We start from the raw sequence: 22381 nt of genomic DNA, 5'->3' as shown, positions 1-22381 counted from the left end.
TAGCTATAGCATGATATTGTAGAACCAGGAGGAAGGTTATTGCCTTGCTCAGGTGAGGCTGTTAGGGAGATTTGGTTCCTGGGACAGCGTGACTGCGGAATCCGTGCCGCCACGCCACCGTGTTGGGTGGCACTGCGGGTAAACTTCCACTCCGACAGAGCATTTCTATCAGCTCCCGTTTATGCTAAAACCGAGATTAAATTGATAAATTTGCAGCATGATGCATTATAGCATTGCCCCCTCCTCCAAACTAACAAAAGTAGTAAGATACTTTGGGGGTCAAGGTCAGCTTTGATGGGGTGGGGGTGTAAAATGGGCAGCTGATTCACCCCCACCTGTTTCACACTCCCACCAAAGTTTATCACTAATGACACTGCCTCTTTAAATCACCCCTAGTTCACTTATTTTGACTTGAGTTCATTTTTCAAATACTTTTTTACCAAGATGCCGATTCATACAGTTCATGTTCGTACATGGACATGGTTCGAATCCGGCCTCGGGTGACTGTCTGTGCGGAGTTTGCACATTCTCCCCGTGTTTGCGTGGGTTTCCTCCGGGTGCTCCGGTTTCCTCCCACAGTCCAAAGATGTGCGGGTTAGGTTGATTGGCCATGATAAAAATTGGCCCTTAGTGTTAGGGGGGATTAAATACGTGGGGTTACGGGGATAGGGCTTGGGTGGGATGGCTGTCGGTGTAGGGACCGGGTGCTAGGGTTTGGATGATCAGCCATGATCTCGTTGAATGGCGGAGCAGGCTCGAAGGGCCGAATGGCCTACTCCTGCTCCTAGTTCTTATGTTTTTATGTACAGTAGAAGGTGGTTGGCGCCTTGTGACGTTTGACTACATAAAAGGCGCTATACAAATGCAAGTTACTGTTATTATAGGCACTCGTTCCACTTATAAAAATCTCCTTACTATCTCACTGTTTCAGCCACAAGTTTGTGGTACAATAAACTGATAGAATTTCAATACTTTTATAGATTTACCGAAATGTAAAATGTCTTGTTTTCAGAAATCGACGAGTGCTCAGTTAATCCTAGAATCTGTGGACCCGGCCAATGCATCAATCTACCAGAGGGATACACGTGTAACTGCAGTCCTGGCTATCACCTCAACACATGGAAAACCGGATGCATCGGTAAGCCTCAACAGCCTCGATTTTCCTCTTTTGGTGTATTTATACCGGAATCAATATGAAGAACTTTTATAGTTACATTAGGAAAAAGAGGGTGGTCAGGAGCAATGTTGGCCCCTTAAAAACTGAAAGTGGTGATATTGTCAATGACAATGGGGAAATGGCGAACATGTTGAATAATTACTTTGCGTCAGTATTTACAGTAGAAGAGGATAGCATGCCGGAAATCCCAAGAAAACTAATATTAAATCGGGGACAGGGACTCAATGAAATTAACGTAGGTAAAATAACAGTAATGAAGAAAATAATGGCACTAAAGATTGACAAATCCCCAGGACCAGATGGTTTCCCTCCCAGAGTTTTAAAGGAAGTAGGTGAGCACATCGTAGATGCCCTAACTATAATCTTCCAAAGTTCTCTAGATTCAGGAACTGTCCCTTTAGATTGGAAAATTGCACATGTCACTCCGCTTTTTAAGAATGGTGAGAGAGAAAAACCAGGGAATTATAGACCAGTTAGCTTAACATCTGTTGTCAGGAAATTGCTAGAGTCTATAATTAAGGATAGGGTGACTGAACACCTTGAAAATTTTCAGTTGATCAGAGAGAGCCAGCCTGGATTTGTGAAAGGTAGGTCATGCCTGACAATCCTGATTGAATTTTTTGAAGAGGTGACTTAAGTAGTGGACAGGGGAATGTCTATGGATGTTATTTATATGGACTTCCAGAAGTCCCACATAAGAAACGATTATCTAAGGTAGAAGCCCACGGATTTGAGGGCAAATTATTGACCTGGTTAGAAAATTGGCTGAGTGGAAGGAGACAGAGAGTAGGGATAATGGGTAGCTACTCAAATTGGCAGGAAGTGCCTAGTGGGGTCCCGCAATGACCTGTGATGGGGCCTCAACTGTTCACAGTATTTATTAATGATTAGATGATGGCAGAGAAAGTCATATATCCAAATTTGCCAATGACACAAAGATAGACGCCATTGTAGGCAGTGTAGATGAATTATAATTGGAAGCAAAGACATATTGATAGATTAAGTGAATGGGCAGAACTGTGGCAAATGGATTTCAATGTAGGCAAATGTGAGGTCACAAACTTTGGACCTAAAAAGCATAGAACAGGGTACTTTCTAAATGGTGAAAAGCTAAAAAGAGTGGATTTTCAAAGAGACTTGGGGGTTCAGGTACATAGATCATTAAAATGTCATGAACAGGTACAGAAAATAATCAAAAAGGCCAATGGAATGCTGGCCTTTATATCTAGAGGACTAGAGTACAAGGGGGTAGAAGTTATGCTGCAGCTATACAAAGCCCTGGTTAGACCACACCTGGAGTACTGTGAGCAGTTCTGGGCACCACACCTTAGGAAGGATATATTGGCCGTGGAGGGAGTGCAGCGCAGGTTTACCAGAATGATACCCGGACTTCAAGGGTTAAGTTACGAGGAGCGATTATACAAATTAGGGTTGTATTCCCTGGAATTTAGAAGGTTAAGGGGTGAGCTGATCGAAGTTTTCAGGATATTAAGGGGAGCAGATAGGATAGATAGAGAGAAACTATTTCCGCTGTTTGGGGATTCTAGGACTAGGGGGCATAGTCTAAAAATTAGAGCCAGACCTGTCAGGAGTGAAATTAGGAAACACTTCTACACACAAAGGGTGGTAGAAGTTTGGAACTCTCTTCCGCAAACGGCAATTGATGCTAGATCGATTGTTAATTTTAAATCTGAGATTGATAGCTTTTTGTTAATCAAAGGTATTAAGGGAAATGGGCCAAAGGCGGGTATATGGAGTTAGGTCGCAGATCAGCCATGACCTCATCGAATGGTGGATCAGGCTCGAGGGGCTGAATGGCCTACTCCTGTTCCTATGTTCCTAGGGCTATTGGCAGGTTTTAGACTGAAATGGAACCGTGCTGTTTGCATCTGATTTTCTGTGGTCAACTCATCAGCATAGCTTCAAGGTGCAGATTCAAACAGGTACAGGGGGTGTCAGAAGACTGCATGAAAGTGAGATCTAAAGAGAAGGGGACAATTAATGGGGAATTTCACACTAGAGTGGCAGAATTTTCAAAGCCTTTGGAGAGGCTTAAAAGCCATCTCAACCCATTATCACTCTTTGCCAAGACTAAAGGGCAAAGGGCTAAGGAAATAGACAGGCAAAAATGAGGGGAAAGGAATTCCAAGGTTCAGGCATGACTCTGCCGACAAATAACAATTCAGCCTAACCCTCGGTCTGATGGCTGCTGGTTGAAATGGTTGTGTGGACAGTGGTCTTCTGTGCTACCTTACTGGCACCATTCCCAATTGGTCAACACTGCAGCATTCCTGTAAGGAGGTGCAGCCAGGTTTCAGGCCACGGCTGATTATTACCGTCACCGGATGTGCCAGTCTTTAGCTGTTTGGTGGCTGCAGGTGCCCTTGCAGCAGATGGCACAGCTCCGCATCAGCCTCTCTGCTGACCCGTGGTCATGGCCAGGTAGGTGTGCCAGGGCCTGTAGAAATGGTTGGTGGCGTTATGCTGGTTGTTAATGAGCTGGCGTTCATTTAGTGCCACCGAATGCTGTTCATAGACTACAGCTCAGCATTCAACACTATCGTCCCCAACAAGCTGGCCACCAAACTCCAAACTCTTGGCCTGAACACTTCCCTCTGCAACTGGACCCTGGACTTCCTAACAAACAGACCCTAGTCTGTCAAATTAGGTAACCACACCTCCCCCCCCCTCCGACCCTGAACACGGGGGCCCCACAAGGATGTGTGCTGAGCCCCCTCCTCTACTCCCTCTTCACCCACGACTGTGTGGCTGTTCATGGTTCCAACACCATCATCAAGTTTGCGGATGATACCATGGTAGTAGGCCAGATCACCAACAATGATGAGTCAGCCTACAGGGAGGAGGTCCAGCATCTCGTGAAGTGGTGCGCCGATAACAACCTGGCCCTTAACATCAAGAAAACCAAAGAAATCATTGTGGACTTCAGGAAGTCTAAAGGTGGAAGTCACACCCCCATCCACATCAATGGGGCTGTGGTGGAAAGGGTGGACAGCTTTAAGTTCCTCGGAGTCCACATCACGGAAGACCTCTCCTGGTCCCTCAATACCTCCTCTCTGGTGAAGAAGGCCCAGCAGCGCCTATATTTCCTAAGGAGGCTGAAGGGATGTAACCTGTCACCCCTGATCCTCTCTAACTTTTACAGCTGCACAATAGAGAGCATCCTGACGAACTGTATCACAGTATGGTATGGCAGCTGTAGCTACTATGACCGGAAAGCCCTGCAGCGGGTAGTCAAAACTGCCCAACGCATTACCGGCACCCGGCTACCGACCATAGAGCACATATACCAGAAACGCTGTTTACGGAGGTCACGGTCCATCATCAAAGACCCTACCCACCCCAGCCACAGTCTGTTCGCCCCCCTGCCATCTGGGAGACGCTACAGATGCATTCGCACCCGTACGACCAGATTTAGGAACAGCTTCTTTCCCAGGGCTGTCATCCTACTGAACTCCACAATAAACTCTAAAGCCTGCACATCTGCCAATGCACTTTATTATGGTTATGTTTATGTTAATGTATTACAAGCCAAATCTATGTTGAATGTTTAAATGTCTTAATCTAAATGTACACTCTCGGGAGCCACAAGCCTACATTTCATTGTACTGCACTTGTGCACTAACAATGACAATAAAGTTGATTTGATTTGATATACTTTGGGCTGGTTTGAGAAAACACCCAACATTATGGTTAATCAGAAAGGAAAGAAAGAAAGACTTGCATTTATATAGTGCCTTTCACATCCTCAGGATTCACTATTGTAATGTAGGAAATGCCACAGGGTCCCACAAACCACAATGAGATAATGATCTGTTTTAGTGATAAAAATTTGCCGGGACACTGGGATCGACTCCCCTGCTCTCCTTCAAAATAGTGCCATGTGACCTTTTGCGTCCACCTGAGTGAGCTGCCGGGGCCTCAGTTTAATATCTAATCCGGAAGACGGCACCTCCGACAGTGCAGCATCCCCTCAGTACTGCACTGGAGGGTCAGCCCAGATTTTTGTGCTCAGGTCCCTGAAGTGGGTCTTGTAGCCACAACCTTCTGACTCAGAGGCGAGAGTTCTACCCACTGAGGTACATCAGAATATCTTAGTGATGTCAAGGAAACCTTGGGCCCCCTCTGCCTCAGGCGTCCCCCCGCCCTGTCAGGAACCTTACCGGGGACCGTTTCCTTGGGCCCCTGGTGGCGGCCTGCAGCCGTGCGTTTTCCTGCTTCTGCCCTTCAGAGACCATCGCGCTGGCTTCGGGTGGGAGTCGGTTAGCGTCAGGGCATTTAACAGAGGCCCGGGAGTAACAATTGACCAGGCCTCGTGCTGGGGCCGTCCTGGGCACCTCCCTCCCGCTCTGGAGCCCGCAGGCAAATCCGGGCTGAAGTACAGGTAGACTACCCTTTATCCGAACTTCCGAAAACCGAAACCCTCTTAAAAACCGAAGGTTTTTTCGTTCAGCGTAAGTCGTGCGCACGACTTACGCTGAACGAAAAAACCTTCGGTTTTTAGAGGGTTCCGGTTTCGGAAGTTCGGATAAAGGGTAAGTCGTGCGCACGACCCCCCGCGGACCCCCGCCGACCCCAACCCCCGCGGACCCCCGCCGGCCCCGACCCCCGCCGACTTACGCTGAGCATCAGCGTAAGTCGTGCGCACGACCCCCCCGCCGACCCCGACCCCCCCCCGCGGGCCCCGACCCCCGCCGACTCCCCCGCGGACCCCTGCCGGCCCCGACCCCCGCCGACCCACCTTCCGAAATCCGAAATTCTCCAAAAACCGAAACACGGCTGGTCCCGAGGTTTTCGGATAAAGGATAGTCTACCTGTACCTTGCTCCTACTAATGACCATAGTCTATCTTTTACAGATGTGGATGAATGTGCACAGGTCCCACGCCCGTGTTCCAATGGGCACTGTAAGAACACCATAGGAAGTTTCCGATGCTTTTGTCACCAAGGATTTGCATCAGACGGAGGAACGCAATGCACTGGTAACACTCTAACTTGTTTAATTCCGTATGGAGAATCTAATTGCACAGCCAGCAGGAAGAATTTTGCCCGTCTTCTAATTCAAAGCCAATTTAACCAGGGAACATCGAGGACAATGTGGCAAAAGCATTACAGGGGGAATTTCCTTGGGGAATCTCCCACTCGCCATCAGAAGTTCGACGGAAACCTCGTTTACGGGTGTAGTTGGTGGGGGGCGGGGGTTCCTCCAAACTTCCGCCAATGATACGCCGGCGGAGCGGGAGAAGCCTCAGGAAAATTCCTGGTGTTTGTTTTTAGGAATCAGCACCTTTCATTCAGTCGATATTTTCGCTGCTATTGCTCCATATATGTTTTCAAAAGTAATTCCAGCACCACCCAACAAACAAAGCTAAACTCACTCAGGCACCAGTGGACATACTTTCCCCTGGTGCAACTGTGAGCTATAAAGTTGAAGCCCGCATTACTAGAGGTTTGGTTTCCAATGTTCACTGTTTTTAGCACACTGGCTAATATATTGACAATAAATTCTTGTCCCAGTTGTTAACCTGTCTATTTTAAAAAAAATGTTGACAGCTTCAAAATAGCATAGGCAGGAATTTAACCTGCATGTGCTATTGCACTAAAAATAGTGCTCATACTCCAATCTCATAGCAGGAACTGTCCCTGATAGTCAGAGATCTGAAAGGATTACAAACTATAACATTTTGTTGTACAGAATAAAGAACACCACTGTTGTCATGCTGGACGGAAGTGTAGTGTTAGATGTATGTGACATGTACAGTGCTTGATGTACATGCCGTGTTCGAAAGAAAAGAAAGGCTTGCATTTATACAGCGCCTTTCATGACCAATGAAGTACTTTTTGAAGTGTAGTCACTGTTGTAATGTAGAAAACGCGGCAGCCAATTTGCGCACAGCACAAACAGCAATGTGCTAATGACCAGATAATTTGTTTTTGTGATGTTGATTGAGGGATAAATATTGGCCAGGACACCGGGGAGAACTCCCCAGCTCTTCTTCGAAATAGTGCCATAGGATCTTTTACGTCCACCTGAGAGAGCAGACGGGGCCTCGGTTTAATGTCTCATCCAAAAGACAGCACCTCCGACAGTGCAGCACTCCCTCAGCACTGCACCGGAGTGTCAGCCCACATTTTTTGTGCTTAAGTCCCTGGAGTAGGACTTGAACCCACAACCTTCTAACTCAGAGGTGAGGGCGCTACCAACTGAGCCACATGTACATGCAGTGCTAGATGTATGTGTAGTGCGAGATGTATGTGTAGTGCGAGATGTATGCCAATTTTTTGCGCCTAAATGTTAATAACTTACTATTTAATTTCAAGATATTGATGAGTGCCTGAGACCCAATATCTGTGGAGAAGGCCACTGCATTAACCTCGTAGGCTCCTACAGATGCCAGTACTGTGATGCCGGGTACAGAATGGACAGAGGACAGTGTGAAGGTGGGTCTGTGTTTCAGCTCCTTTGAAGACCCTGTAATACTGAATGTCTTTGAGCACTAGTTTGTATTATCTGGAAGTTGGGATGTGGGGGGAATATTTTCCCACAAATTTTTACTTCAGAATATTTGGAAATAGAATTAGGTGATGAGTGAGGGCACAGAATAGTTTGGACAGGCAGCGAACGATCATGTTAAAAAAAAAGCACAACAACAGTATGCTTCCAATTTAATCTTGTCTCCGAACCTCTCGTTGTTGTGTTATAGTCGCTGCGGTGGAGCCAGGAGGATTACAGGGAGTGACTGAAAATCAATCTGAAAATCTTGTCTAAAAAATAAACAAAAACCATGCATAGCCATAATCTAATGCCAAAAATGAAATCAAAGGGGTGAGGTGGGGCGTGGGGGCTTTTGGGCCAAAAGAAACGCTGGCATGGTACTTCATTCCCCCCTCCAACCCCAGCCCCAGCCCAATTCATTTCTTCTCCATTATTATCACTAAGTAAGCGATTGTAATCTCTTCTGCTGCACAAAGTTTACAGCAGCAGATTGCAGCCCGTTGACTGCCAGTGGCTGCTTGGCAAGGCTCTACGAATCGCGCTGGTGGCGCGGGCAACCGATCCTCGACTCTTGAGCAACTGGCCCCAACCAACCACTTGGCAAACTTGCCAGGATGTGGTAAAAACAAAAAAGGAACTCTCCTCCCCCACACCACACCACCCCAGTGGCCGACCTCAGTGACGCTCGGCCAGTTTCCTTTTGGGTCTCAGCCAGCCGGGTAAAATCCAGCGCCGCCGATCAGTCAGTCGCACCTTTGTGGCGGGATCTATAGTTAAACCCGAGTGCAACACAGGATGAACTTGAATGGTGTTGCATAGAGAACTGCCTCAGAAAAGTGTCTGAAATTGTTATTGTATTATTGCCTGACTAAAATCAGCTGCAGATGAATGTGCAAGTGTGTACTAGACATGGGCCTGCAGTCAGAGACCACCAGACATCTGTTCTTCATGGGCCATTGGACTATTTGTACTGTACTAACCGTGTCTTTCAAGAGCTAATGTAAGAAATCACACAACACCAGGTTATAGTCCAACAGCTTTATTTGAAATCACAAGCTTTCGGAGCGCTGCTCCTTCGTCAGGTGAAGTGGAGAGATGCATAAAAACACAGCTTATATAGTCAGAGAATAATGTCAGATGTTTACAGGTAATCTTTCTAAAAGCTGTTGGACTATAACCTGGTGTTGTGTGATTTCTTACATTTGTCCACCCCAGTCCAACACCGGCATCTCCACACCATTTCAAGAGCTAGGCAGTTTTGGAGCATTTGAACTGCAACCTAACGATCAAGGAAATGGGATGTTGTCTCTTTAAAATGTCACCCTTTTCTGTTATTTTAGAACAGTAAAATTGAACTTGAAACGTTTTCAAATGTGAGCTGAATATGCTCCGTGATCTGTTTAAATTTACAGACATTGATGAATGCCAGGATTCCAACAAATGTCCGTCTGGAAGATGCATTAACAATCCTGGCTCTTATGAGTGTGTGTCTTGCCCAGATGGCTACACAGGCAGAAATGGCCAGTGCGTAGGTACGTACTGTCGTCTGACATCAGACTGGTTCTTGTACACCTAGAGTGGGTTTGTCTGATAAATGTTCTCACTTGAAACTTTTTAAATAAAAGCTGTTCTTCCCTGCAAGCATTATCTGTAATGACTAAAGATAAAATCTAAGGATGAATTCAGCAATCCTGCATTCCCAGCACGGAGCCAAGCTTGAAGGGAGTGTTGGTGAGAGATAGGGTTACAATTCTGTAGTGCCGATTCTCCAGCCCATGTTCCCTCCGAGCATGGGTTCCCGCAGGAAATGCTGAATTAACCCTATGGAATATACAGTGTAGATTTTTTATTATAATATATACTGCACTCTCCTGTTATATATTGATATCAATTTTTTTTAACTTTTTAAAAAATTGTAATTTTTATTATGATGGAGAAATATGACACTCCACAAATATAAAAATGAGTTTTTCAGGGCTAGAACATTTGACCTCACATTTGCTTACATTGAAATCCAGTTCTGCCCATTCACTTAATCTATCAATATCCCTTTGTAATTTTATGCTTCCATCTACACTGCCTACAATGCCGCCTATCTTTGTGTCATCGGTAAATTTGGATATATGACTTTCTATGCCATCACCTAAGTCGTTAATGGCCCAGAATTCCAATCGCAGGCCTCCCATGGGCGGAGGGCTGCGATTTGGAAAAATCTGCGCCCTTACCTGAGGGCTCCCGGGAGGCGCAGAGTTCCGTTGCTGGGCCTCTCCAAACTGCCGGTGCGCAGGGCCCACGTATCCCAGAGGCGCAGGCGGTTCGCAGCGTCCCTGGGATCACGTGGGCCATGGGGAGCCAATCAGAGAAGGGAATCTCCCTTCATACACTTGACAGGAAGACCTGTCAAATATATGAATAGAGATCACCCACAAAACATAGTAAAACTTCAAATAAAGTTTTTTAAAAAATCACATTTTTAAAATGACTTGAAATTATATAAATTAACTATTTTAAACAAAAATTTAAATTTTTGAAAAAAATAAAGTTTTTAACAGGGCTAAAAATAAACTTACCTTTCTTTAAAGTATTTTTAAATGATAAATCAGTGGAAATTTAAAAAAAACTTTTTTCAGCTCTTATCCTGGTAAAAGTAGGCCTTACGCCTGCTTTTACAGGCGCAAGAATTGTAAGTGTTTTCTACGGGCGGAGGGTCTCCAAAAAATGGAACTCTCCACCCGCAGAGGCCCTTCTCCCGGGCAGCCGGAAGATCTGTCAAGAGCTTTCTTGACAGATCGGAAATGCCGGTTTCCAGCGCATACGCAGTGCATGCCTGAAACCGGCATTTCCAATGTCCCTACGGGTGGGTACACAATGCGTACCCACCCGTAGGGATTGGAATTTCTGTCCCAATAACTATAGTGAATAGTTGAGGCCCCAAGACCTGCGGGACCCCACGAGTCACTTCCTGCCAATTTGAGTACCTACCCATTATCCCTATTCACTGTCTCCTGCCGCTCAGCCAATTTCCTAACCAGGTCAATAATTTGTCCTCAATTCCGTGGGCTTCTACCTTAGATAACAATCTCTTATGTGGGACTTTATCAAATGTTTCTGGAAGTCCATATAAATAACATCCATAGACATTCCCCTGTCCGACTAGTCACCTCTTCAAAAAGTTCAATCAGGTTTGTCAGGCATGACCTACCTTTCACAAAACCATGCTGGCTCTCTCTGATCAACTGAAAATTTTTGAGGTGTTCAGTCACCCTATCCTTAATTATAGAATCTAGCAATTTCCTGACAACAGATGTTAGGCTAACTGGTCTATAATTTCCTGGTTTCCCTCTCTCGCCATTCTTAAAAAGTGAGTGACATGCGCAATTTTCCAATCTAAAGGGACGGTTCCTGAATCAAGAGAACTCTGAAAGATTGTAGTTAGGGCATCTAATGGGGTGTTTAACAATAATATTAGCGTGGAAAAGCCCACATTTTTGTCAGTTCCACTGATTGCGGTTGGGGGGGGGCAACAGCGCAGCCAGTGTCGGAGCAGTGAATGACTGACCGCAACTTCAGGATTTCAGTGCTTAGATGCACACGCGCTAAATCCTGAAGTTGCGGTCAGTTTCAGAGGGGTAATTTGGCGAACAGTTTGCCGTCATTACCCACCACAATCCGGGCCCTACAGTACTCATCACACCTTCAGCCCCTACTGCAGTCACCTTTACCATCACATTGACTGTACCATGCGCTGTGTACCCAAGCATAATTATGGTTGAAACGAAATGCTGAGTGACTAGTTTGTTGAATGTAAAGATATAGATAATGTGTTATATAAAGAATACCAAATGTCTGGCACCTAGTTTGAGACAGTAATTCCGTCTCGGCGGCGGGGGTTACTGATAATGTGATCAGAACTGCTTGATTGAGCTGCTTGACTTGTAACTCACCGGCGGACGTCTAGCATTCTGTACTTTGTACATGCTTTCAATATCCAGAGAACTCACTTTAAAAGCGGATTCCAGAAAATTATCCACAGTCATCACTTTATAACATTATAAACCTGTCGAGAATTCCTGGTCTTGTTAAACCAGATAGCTGGTTGGTTTTTAGAGCAAAACTTAATAACAGACTGCAGGGAGTGGGGAGGAAATATGTGCAGTTACAGAAAGACAAATGTCTGGCAGGTAGTTGTCATCAAATACAAAATGGCCTCTTTATTAAACACCAACCTGCTGAAACAAGCCTATCAAAGTGGAGCAGAGAAATCATCTTAGAGTGATTAGACTGGGAGAGGAATTGGATCATGTGGCAGCACCGTGCATCCAACACACCGGGCACCCACCGCTAATACCTATTACTGCACCGTATAACCTGGCAGAGGGGAAATCACTTGGATTTTACATGATGTCAGCATATTTCAAAATACGGCTCTCTTTTAATGAATTCTTTCACATACTCTGTACTGACTTTGGTAGCACTATTTCCTATGTTCTTATGGGATATGGGGATCGGGCGGGAAAGTGGAGATGAGGTCGAAGATCAGCCATGATTTTATAGAATGGCGGAGCAGGCTCGAGGGGCCAAATGGCCGACTCCTGCTCCGATTTCTTATGTTATGTTCTTATGTGACCAAGTGCTAATCTGCACGCGGCGTGTGCTGTCAAATCTGAAAATATTGACCTATATTTTGATTCACACCATTACAGAAGTAAATATGTGTATGTACTGGGGGGGAGGAGGTGCGGTGTCAGGACGTGCAAATATCAGGAGATGTTTACTGCCAATACCTAGGGATCTATGGCTAATAATTTGGATCAGAGGAATTAGTAAGGAAAGTGTCATCACAGGTGAGCTCTGAATATTCATCAGGTAGGATCGGGTAATTTCAGTGGACCACACTGATCTGAGGTCAACACACTAAAATAAAAGTTTGCGAGTCCGGTGGTAAGTTTTAAATAGTCGATTTATTGCATCACTTGATTTACACTGTTTGACTTTCTTCAGCAACTAACATCATATTCAAAATGGCTGGTTTTTATACAGCAGCAGATGTACCCGCCCCCTTTATTACCATTGGCTCAGCAGCATGCATGCAGAGCTATGGTTGGTTCAACTACATCACACTGATTGGATCTCTGGTACATCAATCATTCCTTTGTTCTCTAGTTAAGCAGAATCATCACTTTCAGTTTTAAGCTAAGATCAGCACTTTCACAGTTTAAGCTAAATCAGCATTTTCATTGTTCTCAGTTTTTAAATCAGCCGATGTGATGTTACCAGCTGTGATTGGATCTGATACATCACGCCATCCTTTGGCACGTGGTCAGCTTAAGCATAATCAGATTTCTTTAAATCATTAGTTTAATCATATTAAAATCTGTTATTAAAATATATTCCCTAACAACAGGTGAGCTCTGAATATTCATCAGAAAAAAACTGTTCCCTTAAAAGCATCCACTTAGTTATGTAATAGCACGTGACTAATGCCATTTATTTATTCAAGCAGTAAATTACATTGCTTTTTCTCCTGAGGGTTTTAGTCTAATCCTGCGAGTCGAGCCAGGAATAGTTTCAATCTCGCTGATAAACGCACGTCCAGTTTTATTGCGGTGGTTGCTGATCTGTGAATTAATGCCTCGAGTTCTTCTGGTTTTGTGCTAAGTATCTGGACTAGCCAGAAGCCAATATTTGCTTTGGCTTTGGGCTACAACTCCCTGCGTCATGACCCTTGATGAAAACATTGACAGTAAAGTGTTCGCAACACTACAACGAGGCGCCACACGATCGCTGTGACTTTTTTTTTTACTCCTTTTTAATTTGTCTGCATTCGACTGTGAAACTGGATCATTGCACTATCACTAAATGTGTTTGCTTTTGCCAAAATTCCTTTTTGTTCAGGATTGTACCTGAATGATCTGCCCCCTTCCCCTTAGCTAATGAGTGTGTTAATAGGAACACTTGGTTCTGCTGGAATCAATTTGTTGTCGATTGATTGGAAGCCTACTTATTGTTTCTGGTAGTAAACAGCCTGTCCTTAAACTAGAGTTGATTGATCAGTGACACTTCTTGGGGGAAAATTCAGTTGGTTTGCGCCTCCCGTTAGCACCTTAAGAGGGCGCTAATGGGGCGCAAAGCAACTAGCGCCCGGGCGCGGCGATGTTTGCGCCGCTCACGAAATTAACTAGACATTTTGCGGCGGCGCTAAACACTACCGTCACGATCTCCTGCGGCGGCCGATCGTGACATCAGTCGAGCGTGCAACGCCCCGGACCAGATATTGAGTGACGCCCCCTGCCTTACCACCTGCCGCTAGCAACGACAGGTTGAGGGGAGCGTTTTGCAGTCAGGAAGGGACTGGGGGAGCGCTATTTAAAGGCGACCACTTCCTGCCTTTTTTTGTTGGTGACATTTTTGCACCACGCATTCTGAGAGAGAGAGAGAGACTTCTGGAGAGATTCAATGCTGTGTGAAGGAGTTTTGGGTACTGAGCAGCACTTTGCAGGTTTATTTTGATTTGCCCTTCCTTGTATCGATTTAGAAGAGACTGTGGGGGCTGCACTCTGAGCTCTTTCCCTGGGCCTCTCCATTATTCTTTCCAGCAGATTTGATGTACAGGTCTCTCCAGGCCGAGATTCAAGGCTGCAATGAGCAGGGTGTGGATGGCGAGCAAGATCAACCCTCCCCTTTAAGAACTGGCCGGCGCCATTGTGTCTGTGTTCCATTGCTGACTGACATCACATGAGCTTCGCCAGCGCTCTGAGGTAACGCCTCGCTTCTCGGCCTTTGCACCTTAAGAGAGGTGTGTAGCGCCTGATTTACCGCTCCAATCACCTCCAGGGGCGATAAAAGCCAAGTTTGCAGTTGGAGGCGATAATTAGCGTCAGGCGCTAATCTTTGCGCCTGGCCGATAATTGCGCCCCAAACGGGGCAATACTGAATTTTTCCCCCTTGTGTCAAATCTTGCCTGTTCATTATCAATGACCTGTTTCGGTAAAGACATGTAACACTTTAAAAAGGACAAGGCCACCCTATTAGCCCCCACAACCCCCACCCAAATGCTGCCTGCAGCTGTCCATGACCCTCTTTAGATGCCACACTATGCCCATACCACCCCACCACCGCCCACACATAAGAACATAAGAAATAGGAGCTGGAGCAAGCCATTCGGCCCCTTGAGCCTGCTCTGCCATTCAATGAGATCATGGCTGATCTGATTTTGGCCTCAATTCCACTTTCCCACCCGCTCCCCATAAACCTTGACTCCCCTGTTTCCCACGAAAGGAAGGAAGAAAAAGACGGAGCGAGAAGAGAGGATGAGGCAAAAAGAGCTAGGACGAGAGCAGCAGAGAAGAGAAAGGGGAGGGACAGAGTGAGAAACAGCAACATGAAGACAGAAATAGGTTAAAAGAGAGACCATATTCTCCAACTTACTATGTGCAACATCACAGGAGATATCTGTCACACTTCAGATGCCACATTTCAGACACACTTTGTGGCCACAGCATATCCTCCAATTTAATGTGAACAATACCATTCAAGATCTGCTTGTACAAGTGTCATTTTTACACATTGTACATTTCTGGGAAAAAAATTTAAGTTAAACAAACTCTTCTTTCTTTGTGTAATAGTAAATACTGTGTGGCATTCACATTTAGTTCCAGAATGAATAATTCAGTGCCCTGAGGCACAAATATTAGAAATTGTCATTTGTAGGCAGGTTGTAGAAAGCCCAAAGCAAGCATACTGCTTCTTGGCAAACCAGTCAGGGGCTCATTGGGAATCAACTGTATCTCTTTTCAGTTTCCTGTTACAAATAGGACATGCAGTCACATGCTGGGAAAAATGCTATTTAAGACCAATCCAGACAGTCTTCCATTAGATTGTGCGGCAGATGGATGCTGCAGATGTTCCATGATAAATGTGACAGCAAATAATTTTAGAAACAAAATTTCCACGGGTTTCATTTTCTTTCTATCGTTCACTCTTCTCTGCAGAACGTTTTGTTCAATTCCCACTTGTGTTGTCTCCTGTTATCTGTTCAAAAACGGCAGAGGTTTATCGCAGTCGTCCGTGACGTCCATTTTGACAACTGGTTTTGTGTGTCTGTTTTCCCAGACATTAATGAGTGCCTCGACAGATCGGTTTGTGCAAACGGCAGATGTTCCAATCTCGAGGGGACCTATATCTGTACTTGTAACCGAGGGTATGAACCATCTCCTGATGGCAAGTTGTGCAAAGGTAACCACTCCTGCCGGGATTTAAATCTGTAATAGTCAGTTTGGGTCGCATCGGATTACTGAAATAAAATTGTAGCGCTCTAGTTGTTTGTTTGTTTAACAAGTGGAGGCTTTTTATTGACAGTAAAAGTCACAGTTTAAATTTTAAAAAGATATATTTTCTTTCCTTTTGGTCTCCCTACTTAATGCGCAAACCCCAGGCAAGGTGGCTGGACAAACAGCTATCGTACTGGAGCTGACTGACTGACGGTGCATAAGTACATAGAAACATAGAAGATAGGTGCAGGAGTAGGCCATTCGGCCCCTTGAGCCTGCTCTGCCATTCAATGAGATCATGGCTGATCATCCAAATTCAGTACCCTGTCCCTGCCTCCTCCCCATATCCCTTGATCCCTTTAGCCTTAAGAAATATATCCAACTCCTTCTTGAATATATTTAATGAATTGGCCTCCACTGCCTTCTGTGGTAGAGAATTCCACAGGTTCACCACTCTCTGGGTGAAGAAATTCCTTCTCATCTCTGTCCTAAATGGCTTACCCCTTGTCCTTAGACTGTGACCCCTGGTTCTGGACTCCCCGGCCATCGGGAACATCCTTCCTGCATCCAGTCTGTCTAGTCCTGTTAGAATTTCAATGAGATCCCCTCTCATTCTTCTAAACTCCAGCGAGTATAAGCCCAATCGACCCAATCTCTCCTCACACGTCATTCCTGCCATCCCAGGTATCAGCCTGGTGAATCTTCGCTGAACTCCTTCCATGGCAAGAACATCCTTCCTCAGATAAGGCGACCAAAACTGCACACAATACTCAAGGTGTGGTCTCACCAAGGCCCTGTACAACTGCAGCAAGACATCCTTGTTCTTGTACTCGAACCCTCTTGCTACGAAGGCCAACATACCATTTGCCTTCTTAACCGCCTGCTGCACCTGCATGCTTACCTTCAGCGACTGGTGCACAAGGACACCCAGGTCTCGTTGCACTTCCCCTTCTCCCAATCTATTGCCGTTCAGATAATAATCTGCCTTCCTGTTTTTGCCATCAAAGTGGATAACCTCACATTTATCCACATTATACTGCATCTGCCCAATCACCCAACCTGGAGTTTCTCGGCATCCTCCTCACAGCACACACGCCCACCCAGCTTTGTGTCATCTGCAAATTTGGAGATATTACATCTAGTTCCATCGTCTAGATCATTAATATATATTGTGAATAGCTGGGGTCCTAGCACCAACCCCTGCGGTACCCCACTAGTCACTGCCTGCCACTCGGAAAAAGAGCCGTTTATTCCAACTGTTTGCTTCCTGTCTGCCAACCAGTTCTTTATCCAAGACAGTACCTTACCCCCAGTCCCATGTGCTTTAACTTTACATGCTAATCTCTTATGCGGGACCTTATCGAAAGCCTTCTGAAAGTCCAAATACACCACATCCACTAGTTCTCCCTTATCTATTCTACCAGTTACATCCTCAAAAAATTCCAGTAGATTAGTCAAGCACGATTTACCTGGATGACTCTCCTCCCCCCAACCGCTCTCGGGAGGAGGTGGCTGGCCTCCACCCGTAGCTTCTCACACCAGTTGAGATCGGAATTTAAACCGGTGGAGAACTGAGGGCCTAAGCACATGTTAGTTTTCAAGTGTCAGCCTTGGTTCAGTGATATCACCTCCCGAGTCAAAAGATCATGGATTCCAACCCACTCCAGAGATTTAAACACATAATCTAGGCTGACACTTTTGCTCCCTTTCAGGCAGTGTATTCCCAGGTATATATGGGTATATATGTACAGGAAACTCTCGTTTAAACAGTACCTAAATATCCAGAATTCTGTATTAACCGGCAAAATTCTCGCTCTGAAAACAACACCTCAATAACCAGAAATGTTGCCGAGTCCGAGTCTCCCGCGGTGGTCGAGTTAGTCAGTGGGGGTAGTTCTCCAAACTGCCACTACTCAGCTTCTTGGCGCTGTCAGAAATCGGAACACCTCAAAACCCCTGTAACAGGAGTCTGACTCTCCCGCACTGCCGGTAGTCTCTTCCGATCCGCCATTTTACAGGGGTACTGTGTATCTCCCACGCTGCTGGTAGTCATTGCATTGCATTACCCTCAACTGGCAGTACTGTACTTAATCAAGCATTTTCCACCATCCATTTAACATAACATTCTGTAGGTGAGTACCCAATTACTGTATACTGCACATTTCTTGATTTTTTAATTTTTCTTTGTTAAAAATAGCCTCGGTAGATAACCCTCTCCGTCATCCGGAATTTTTGATCAACCGGCAACACGTCGGTGCCGGATACCAAAGAGTTTCCTGTACAAGTATTTTAATAACTCCTTATTATATTCTTATTGAGAGCCATAAGAAGACATAAGGAGGGCAGTTTTCATCCTCAGTACCTTGGTGGTAATCTGATGGAGCAGATTGCCTGCCCCTTATGGAACTTGTCCGATTTTCATTTCCAGTATTGAAGTTTGATCCTGGCATCCTCTGTTGGTGAAATGAGGCTTGTGAGCAAATGGAAACAGAAATCAATTGTTTGTTTCTTCTTTGGTGCAGATGTGGACGAGTGTCAGGATGTCATCCTGTGCACCAACGGGCAATGCAGGAATACAGAGGCCTCCTTCTACTGTGATTGCAACTCCGGCTACCGTCTGGCTGCCTCAGGGGACCAGTGTGAAGGTAGCTAGAATTTGATCGAGTACTCTCAGAAGAATCGGACACAAAAATATTTACAGGAGAATCAAAGCTCTTGTAAAATTTTTATAGGGTTTAATCTCCTCTGGTTGTGTACCAGTTTAGGTGTGTGCATGAAGCTCCTTTGGTCAGCATCCATCAGGATAGGCTGAAGGCTTAATTCAGCAGGGTAACTTAGAATTCCAAAGAAGTTGGAATCTCATTGAAACGTATAAAATTCTGACAGGGCTAGACAGACTGGATGCAGGGAGGATGTTTCCTCTGGCTGGGGGGGGTCTAGAACGAGGGGTCAGAGTCTCGTGATATGGGGTAGGACATTTAGGACTGAGATGAGGAGAAATGTCTTCACTCAGAGGGTGGTGAACCTGTGGAATTCTCTACCACAGAAGGCTGTGGAGGCCAAGTCACTGAATATATTTAAGAAGGAGATAGATAGATTTCTAGATGCAAAAGACGTCAAGGGGTATGGGGAGAGAGCGGGAATATGGTACTGTATTGAGATAAAGGATCAGCCATGATCACATTGAATGGTGGAGCAGGCTCGAAGGGCCGAATGGCCTACACCTGCTCCTATTTTTCTATGTTTCTATGTAAGTAGTTGAGTGTTTTGTGTTGTGATGTGAACCTTGTACAAAATCAGGTAAGCTTCCCAACATCGTCAGCACCACGGGTTAGAAGTTAATTGTCCTTTGATGCGTAGTGAACACTTTCCTTTGGAAATAGATATCTTTCCGTTGGCACAGAATCGGCATCCTGAATGGTTCAGTCCCAGTCCTTTCACTCAGGGTCAGTTTTCTTTGTCAGAAGCTGACTGCACACGGGTCTGTAATCCTAATTTGACACAGAAGTTGAACTGAACTAGAGGGTGACATCTTCTGCGACCCCGCACCAGTGACAGGGCCTCACACGAGTTGGGTGGCTTGGCAGAAAATCTTGGGCAGGGCAGCCATGATTTTGTAATAAGCCCCTCATTGTGTGAGGGTCCACCAGAAGCTCGTGGGCGTCAGAAAATTCACCCTTAATTCGCCCCATCTGTCGCACCGCCACAGGCAGCTCGCCCAGTTTATGAACATGAACATCAGACTACTTGCCTCGCCGGCAACCATTAACTTTACAACTGTTCAAGGCCGTGTTTTCCAGATGGGATTCTGCTACACATGTAAAATGCTGTCAACCATATATGGTTGACTTAAACTTTATTTCAGTCCAAAAAAAATGTGACATTTCAAATCACCCTACTATTATACTGTACATTTTTTTTTTCTTCAAGCGAAGAGAAAACCACAGACCATATCACAGATGTGATAAACATTATACAGGTCTGTGATCCTGCCTGACTGTTTCTGAAGAATTTCCCCCCTAAACAAAGGCTTGAATAGAATGAGGAGACTTCAAAGGGACTGAATTCCCCTTTGATGGTCTCCAGAGTCAAAGCTATTAACAGACCAAAATTCTGAACTGATAGCTTTAGGTAGATTATATGGGGGTGAGGAGGGGGCGATATAACTCTTAGACCCCTGGTGGAATCTAAGTGGTGCATAGGCAATTTACTTGGAGGTTCTCCCGCTTGTCCACTGTAACTTTGTCGGAAGAGCAGCAAATCCCCGGAAAAATGGTGTAAATGGCGTTTACGCCGGTTTCCCGGTGTTTCCGTGGCGCTCTCAGCAAAGGAGCGGGAGAATCTTCCTAAAAATCTCACCCCCATTGTTCCAACGCATTGTGCCATCTGGTCCCTGTACAGGAAATGTTGACGCATGGTTTGTGCCATTGTAACTTTGCCTCATTGAAATAGGTTCGAACTTTTCCCAACATGATATTTACTGCTCCTGGTTGACACGGAGTAAAATATTTACAACATGAAAGGTTAAGAGAAAGAGATGCACAGAGAGAGGGAGGGGAGTTTGAGAGCGCACGGATGTCTCCCAGCCATCTGAACATGCAAACAAAACACTCCTCTGTAGCACTGCGCATGCTCGCCACTTAAAACAAAAAGGCCCTTGGACTCAAAAAAGAGTCACCGGTACTTGATGAGTCTACCTGACATCACTTGGGATCTTCAGCAAGTAAGTCTGACAAATCAAACTCCATCTACATTTTCAAGATGGTGAGAGGTTCTGATAGAGAAAAGCTGTTCCCTCGGGCGAGTGGGTCAAACACCAGAGGTCATAGATTTAAAATCATTGGCAAAAGATCTAGAGGGGAGAGGAGGAGAAATCTTTTCGCTCGGGGAGTTGTCAGGATCGGGAACGTTCTACCTGAAAGGTGGTGGAAGCTGATTCCATAACTAATTTTAAAAGGGGGTTGGACAGGTACTTGAGGATGAGGGACTTGCAGGGTTACGGATGAAAAGCAGGGATGTGGGACTATGGACAACAGCTCTTTCAAAGACCCAGTACAGACACGACGGGCCGAATGGCCTCCTTCTGTGCTGTAAGTGTCTATGATTCAACATCAAAATCCCTTTTTTGTCATGAAATATAGCCAACATACGCCATGCGGACATAGGAGGATTTGGAAATAGAAAGAAAAAATGCAAATGCTGGCAATTGGAAATAAAAGAACACATTCATTCTGTCCGCATCTAGAAAAGAGGAAAAAACAGGTTAATGCGTTGGGTGGAGTCCGTGGGCAGATTTTCCTGATCCCATGTCTGGGCGCTCTGTATCCTCCTTCCCTTCCTTCCCCGTGGTTTTCCTCTGTGTGCTGCACACAGACACAAAAACAACTGCCCCCATTTATCAGGTACATCTCCGATAAATGGGCGACACTTTCTTTGTGTTAGGGAACTAAGGTAAACTAAGGTAAGTATTTGAATTATGTGTTAGGGAATTAAATAACAATTTATTTGAGTTTTAAATTGTGTTTAGCAACAGTAGGAAATTAAGTGATCCCCTAACCGCCGCCCTCCCCCCCCCCCTCCTCCTCACCCTCGCGCAGGGGGGACTCGGGGCTGCTCTCCAGGACCGCTGCAGGCAGGCCTGAAGCTCAAAAAATTTCTCTCTCTCTGTTCCCTCTCTCTCGCTCTCCTTCTCCTCTTCCCTCTCTCTCCTTCTCCTCTTCCCTCTCTCTCCTCTTCCCTCTCTCTCTCTCTCTACTTCCCCCTCTCTCTCTTCCCGTGAGTGCGGGACCAGAAGGTGAGGGAGGTTTGACGGTGCCGGGGCCCGGGCTCCTCCACCGGGCGGGGAGGTTTGACGGTGCCGGGGCCGGAGCGCGGGCGGGCCGCCCGAAGAGTCCCGCTCGAGCCGCTCGCTAACGGCCGCCGGGCCGCGGGGTTTCCCTGCCTGCTCCCCGCGGGCCGCCTCGCGCCGCTGGCACTGACCGCGCCTGCGCCGCCCGCGAGAGCCCGCTCTCCCGCTCCCGGCGCCGGCCGCCGCTCAGCTCAAGGGGGGAGTGTGAGGGAGGGGGGGGGGAATGTGAGGGGGGGGGGGGAGTGTGAGAGAGGGGGGGGAGTGTGAGGGAGGGGGGGGGAGTGTGAGGGAGAGGGGGGGAGTGTGAGGGGGGGAGAGTGTGAGGGAGAGGAGGGGAGAGTGTGAGGGAGAGGAGGGGAGAGTGTGAGGGAGAGGAGGGGGGGAGTGTGAGGGAGAGGAGGGGGGGGGAGTGTGAGGGAGAGGAGGGGGGGGAGTGTGAGGGAGAGGAGGGGGGGGAGTGTGAGGGAGAGGAGGGGGGAGTGTGAGGGAGAGGAGGGGGGAGTGTGTGAGGGAGAGGGGGGGAGTGTGAGGGAGGGGGAGGGGGAGTGTGAGGGAGAGGGAGAGGGGGGAGTGT

At 46.3% G+C, this 22381-nt stretch overlaps 1 protein-coding gene across 1 annotated transcript in view; it reads left to right on the top strand.

The window, feature by feature from the left end:
• Positions 1 to 22381, top strand: part of ltbp1 (latent transforming growth factor beta binding protein 1) — a 580062-nt gene that overhangs the window by 416640 nt on the left and 141041 nt on the right. Inside the window, 6 exon segments of the mRNA XM_085980097.1 lie at positions 1013 to 1138; positions 6053 to 6175; positions 7515 to 7634; positions 9102 to 9221; positions 15802 to 15924; positions 18482 to 18604. Of these exon segments, the coding sequence (XP_085836223.1) occupies positions 1013 to 1138; positions 6053 to 6175; positions 7515 to 7634; positions 9102 to 9221; positions 15802 to 15924; positions 18482 to 18604 (735 nt within the window).

The sequence above is a fragment of the Somniosus microcephalus genome, chromosome 3 (assembly GCF_052327205.1).
Source record: "Somniosus microcephalus isolate GS21.2 chromosome 3, FLI_Smic_1.0, whole genome shotgun sequence".
In the NCBI taxonomy this organism is placed as follows: domain Eukaryota; kingdom Metazoa; phylum Chordata; class Chondrichthyes; order Squaliformes; family Somniosidae; genus Somniosus; species Somniosus microcephalus.
Note: the sequence above shows the minus strand (reverse complement) of the source record. Positions and strands in the feature narration are given on the sequence as shown.